At 35.9% G+C, this 5,553-nt stretch overlaps 1 protein-coding gene across 1 annotated transcript; it reads right to left on the minus strand.

The window, feature by feature from the left end:
* Nucleotides 1–1,744: 1,744 nt before the first annotated feature.
* Nucleotides 1,745–5,553, minus strand: LOC121781123 (protein LAZ1 homolog 2-like). Its single transcript, XM_042178822.1, has 9 exons — nt 5,412–5,553; nt 4,812–4,996; nt 4,290–4,346; nt 3,591–3,699; nt 3,109–3,290; nt 2,940–3,028; nt 2,573–2,822; nt 2,240–2,473; nt 1,745–2,131 (listed from the first exon to the last, which is right to left on the minus strand). Exons 2-9 carry the CDS (start codon nt 4,956–4,958, stop codon nt 1,940–1,942), a joined length of 1,260 nt encoding a protein of 419 aa, XP_042034756.1. The 5' UTR covers nt 4,959–4,996; nt 5,412–5,553; the 3' UTR covers nt 1,745–1,939.

Below are 5,553 nucleotides of genomic sequence, written 5' to 3' on the forward strand. Positions count from 1 at the left end.
AATTAACAAAAGCAACAGAATAAGAACTGCTAGTAGAGACACTTTTATGAGAGTGAGATTGTTTCATAGTACATGAGGTGTTTTTGGTGAGAGCACTCTCTCATCTCTTGTCATTCAAATATGTAGATATTTCGAACTCGTTTACCCCTCCCAATCATGGTCCCTAGTAAAGCTTCCTGGATATGGAATTGATTATGAGTAAAGGTCATAGTACATGAGGTGTTTTTGGTGTGAGCACTCTCTCATCTCTTGGCGTTCAAAGAAGCAACACATTGTTCTAGATCCTCAGCCGAGGCTGAATATAAGGCAATGGCCTTAGCTTGCTGTGAAGTTGCTTGGATTGTGGCTTTGCTTAAAGATTTTGGAGTTCATGTGAAGCAGCCGGTTCCTCTTTACTGTGATAATCAGGCGGCGGTCTACATTAGTTCTAATCCAGTTTTCCGTGAGCGCACCAAGCACATTGAAATAGATTGCCACACTATTCGAGAGAAGCTGGTTGAAGGAGTGATCAAGCCTATGCATGTTCACAACCATCTTCAGTTGGAAAATATTTTCACTAAGCCATTAGGAGTTGCACCTTTTCATACTCTGTTGCACAAGATGGATTTCACCACTATGTACAGTCCATCTTAGGGGGCTATTAGATTTCATGAAAATATCTCACGAGAAGCTGATCATCTACATGGAAGCTTCGAGAGAGGAAACTGAGTTGAAGGCTTGAAGATGCTCGAGTTCCCAGCTGTCAAGTAGTTAGAGTTGGTTATTCTTCTCTTATGTAGTTAGTAGTTTAGATTAGAGCTTTTATATCCTGCTCTTGTCGCATCTACACCGAAGCATCATAGTATATAAGGTGGTGATGCGTGTATTGAGATTCATTCAATCAATAATACAAAATCAAGTTTCTCAACAATTCTACTCTCTTCATTCTTCGGTGTAATCATGTCATCTTTACCACTATTACCAGTTAATCAATTCTGGTTCTTTAGCAATATTACCATTTATTTTGCACCACTTTATGCACCTTATGATAATAAAGCATCCATTTTGAATTGAGTGTAATCCGAGATTATCAAATTTAGTTCTTCATTAATTAAGTGTGATCCGAGATTATCAAATTTAGTTCAAAATGAAGGTGTTTAGTACGGAGTACAACTTTTTTTTTTATCATGCATGTTAATTGTCGTAATTATATTTAAGTTATTTTAATTGATAAAATATCTACTTGTTTCATTTTAATAAGTTTTCTTTAATTTTACATGTTGAATTTCTATTTTATTTTGTAATTTTATTTAGGATTAAAACAAATATAAATAAATCAATGTTAGTAGTAATATTTATCATGGAATTTGTAATTCAATTTAAATAATCTCTAGATTATTTTTATTAGTGATATTAATTATTTAATTTCTGTGTTAGTGTCACTATTTAATTTGTAATGTATAAAAATTATATAATTTTATAAACTCAATATAATTTTGTCCTTTATCATTTAATTGATATTTTTTGTATTTTGTGTAAAGAAAATTCAATGAATCAAACAACGCACGGGGTCGATACTAGTAACTTTTAATGATCGACTCGGCGCTGCAAGGATATCACTTTCCATGAGATCCTGTGGCTCTTGTATTTTTCTCACTCAAAAGTTTCTTCAATAAATAAAACTTTGGCTATTAGCATAAGGTATTCATAGAAGTTGCATTACGTGTCGCACTACTCAATCAACCGAAGACAACTTAGTAATTTATTAATTTCTAATTTCTAATCAATTAATAAAATTATTCGTGTAACAAGGAGTACATTGTAAACCTCAAAGAAAGAAAAAAAAGAGAACGAGGGCTATCCAAACCAAATGATGTCCATTGCTAAAAAAGAGGGCTTTTCTGGCATTGCTCTAAACAGACATTAGCTTGTATTAACATGGGATATCTCTAGCCAGTACTTACGGTTTGCTCAGTCGGGTTCCTTTATGATATTCTTGGTGCTCTCCCACCAGCGGCAGCTCATCTTTACTACCCAATGGTGATGATGGTGACGACACCGAGATATGATGGAACGTCTCCTGGATCTTCGTCATCCCATCATGCACTGGCTCAATCGCCTGGTTGATAGTCAGCACGACATCCTTCACAACCTGCGTCTCAAAACTGACAACCTACATCAACATTTATGTTTGCAAACAGACGAACCTCGCCTATGTACGTGTTTCATGATTCATGAATTGGGTAATGGAAAACCTGACCTTGTGGCCTCCTTCAACGACAATATCCTGAACGCTTTCTGTTATATTTGTTCCGGGTGCCTCGACCGTGGTTTCTGTTTTCTCGACAACTGCTTCTTCTTCTTTACCGCCTTCATGTATCTCAACTACAGCAGTTGTCTCTTCGCTGGTGACCTTCCCATAGCCTGATGCCGGTACAAAATGATAGGGTTTTGCTGAGAAGACAAATATGTGAGCTACAGCCGCAATTGCCATCTGTCAAAGAGAAAAAGGAACAGAAGCTATATTTACTGAAAAATGCTAAAAAAGAAGTTTACAAAGATGCATGATAGCATGAATTGCCATGGTGCTCACCTCTGTGCAAATCATAAAATCCTGCAGCCCGGATTTAAACTTTTTCTCCTTTGGCAGAGCACCAAAATTGCACAACAGGACAATGCCGACACCTTGCCACCATGTTGCAAATACAATAGCCTTGAAGCTTATAAACTTCGCAAGCGGTTTTATGGGTTGGAGTTTTCCGTGTGTTACGTTGTAAAACTGGATGAGGCAATACAAGGCCCACATCTGGCTAAAATTCAAAACTATTGTTATATATGGGTACCTGATATTAAAACAAATTGTGTCAATAAGTGGCCAAGCACCCAGAAATAAACCATTTAATTAAACTCTTAACTATTCGCTTCTATAACAAGTTTAAAAACATACTCCTATAACATACCCACAGTTCCACTTAAATTCTCCGTCACCATACACTCCACATAGCTCAAGGAAAAGTGTTAAGAGTGCGCAAAAAGTCTTCAAAATCATCTGTCAAGTGTCCAAAACTATAAGCGTGTTCAAATAGAAGAGGAAAGATAACTGAGATAAGGATAAGCATGGGAATTTACATATTGTACTAAACCAAATCTTATTATAGAGAACAACTCCTTTCCAAGCAAGCATGGATGAAAGATGAAGTTGCAAAATGTCCCGTGTTCTAGTTGTGAACGCTTTTCCTTTTCGAGCAATGGCTTGCTAAGTTGCTTCTTTGCTTCATCTTCAAGAATCTCCATGACTTGCAGTTCACCACCTGTCAAATGTTATTTCCATGGGAGTAAATTTAAGACAAATAATCCTGATACAGCCAGAATGAATCTAATAGGCATCCTGTCAGTTTTCTTCATTGAAATGAATAAATGGAAGTTTTTTTAATTGATATGTATGAAAAGTTGAAAACCAAATCTTCCTTTTGTTTTCAATTAAGTGCCAAATTACAATTGTTGGAACATCAAAATACAACAAAGAAACATAAATAGTTGACAAAAGAAGGCTGAAAAATAGCCTGTCTGAATCTTTCACATCTACAGCCATCTGAATATGCATCCCTTACCGAGGCACGCAACTAAGTAGCTCCCAAATGCATAAAGAGCAAATGCTTCATAGCAATTTCTCAATATATCACAAGCAAGGGACAAGTTTGCATTCCACAAGGACACAATCTGGAAAAGACAGGTCATTTATCAAACTATCATAAATAAACCATAACATATACAAAAGCACCGATAATAGGACGCATCCTCATGTTATAGTACATAATATACATACCTTTATACTGTTGGGTTATCGTGAAAACTACTGTGTTGTGAGAACGTGAGAAATTGCACTTAACATATAAAGTTACTAAATTCGCAGTTAGATTAATTAAGTACACTCAAGAAAATAGAATTCTTGCCCCTTGTGGGATTCGATTTCAACCTAGGAGCTGCTTTCATCCACAGCCAAAGAAAACTATAGATATTTGCAAATATCTGAAAATAGGTACCCTTTCTCACAATATATGTAATGTTCTCCCAATTTTGATTTCACCTACTGATAAATCAAAAGAAAACTATATGGGTGGTTCAGTGGAAGGATAATCTTAAAAGGATTAAAGGACTAATCCTTTAATCAATTTTTATGTATTGCAAATCCAATTTGTTATGTCATCCTTTTATGAAAGGCTATACTGAATAGTGCTACAGTGTAATGCTCATTTTTTACACAAATAATAATATTAATACTAAGACCAAGTAACCAAGAATACACTTACTGATTGAGTTGCGTACACTGGAACTATAAAGATAACAGCAACAACCCACTTTTGCTCCTGATGAAATACTAAGACGAATTAGTGAGGAAAACTACATCCAAATAAGACATTCAAGCACAACCATAGTTATAACAGTATTACTCTGTGATTAATGCAGGATATTTCCCATTGAAAAATCCAATACTGCAGCTTCTGTCGACCAAATTTGAAATATGATTTTTATATTCTTAGGGGGGCATTTACTTTTGAGGAGTACTCCATATTATTGAGCATGTGAAGGATAAGCGATGGACTAGCAAAGTATATTTATTTTATCCATCTTCCCACTACTCAAATTCAGCACCCTAAACACCGTAAATAGATAAAAATACACTCTCAGTGAGATATGAATCAAGCAAAATTAGCTCAAATGAAAAAAATATATCAAAGGATTAGAGATATCCAAAAAGTTTCAATCTATGTTAGTAAACAATGGATCCTCAATGGAGCAAGTAAGATAAATGCGTTGCAGGTGAGACTAACCGACGGTCTGGTGTACCAGCGGAGATGCTGGAAAGTTAGGAGAAGTGAAAGAACCAATGCTACAGAAGCAAAGCAGGCAGCAAGGCATAGTGCTGGCCAGTAAAGATCTGTATATATGTCTCGATACACAAACAAGTAGAATTCCATTCCACCTGCATCTTCTGCTATGCAATTTCAAATTCAATCTGCCAATGCGAGAATCCATTACAAACAAATTAGAGCAAGCCACAAACTACAATCCACCATATGTATAGACACACTTATGATTGGCATTATGAGTAGAAATTGAAAATCACGAACTGAAAATTGAGTAATCATCATCATATCATTCTCCAATCGTAATTCGTAATTCTAGCTAGGGATTGCTAAAAGCCCCTTTGTAGAACCCTCAATTTCAAAATCTAGTACAAATCTCACTAAATCACAAAATGCAATGCCGAAACGAAGCGAGAACAAAATGCAGGAAGGCGAGAATAAATGGCAAGTGTTAATTGTTTTCTGGAAATTAATAAAGTGAAAGAGAAGAAAGCGTGAATAATCGGATTTGGAAAACAGAGAGTGATGGATCAGAAATAAATATTGGAATATATGCGTACTTACTGTTGGAATTGGAGTAATCTATGGAAGCATAAACAATTGAGAAAAATGGAATTGAAGAGGGAGAGGGAGAGGGAGAGGGAGAGGGAGATGAAGTAGAAGTAGATCCACTGGGGTGAGTCGCAGAGATAGAAGCATGCAGAAT

The sequence above is a fragment of the Salvia splendens genome, chromosome 20 (genome assembly GCF_004379255.2).
Source record: "Salvia splendens isolate huo1 chromosome 20, SspV2, whole genome shotgun sequence".
Taxonomy (NCBI): Eukaryota; Viridiplantae; Streptophyta; class Magnoliopsida; order Lamiales; family Lamiaceae; genus Salvia; species Salvia splendens.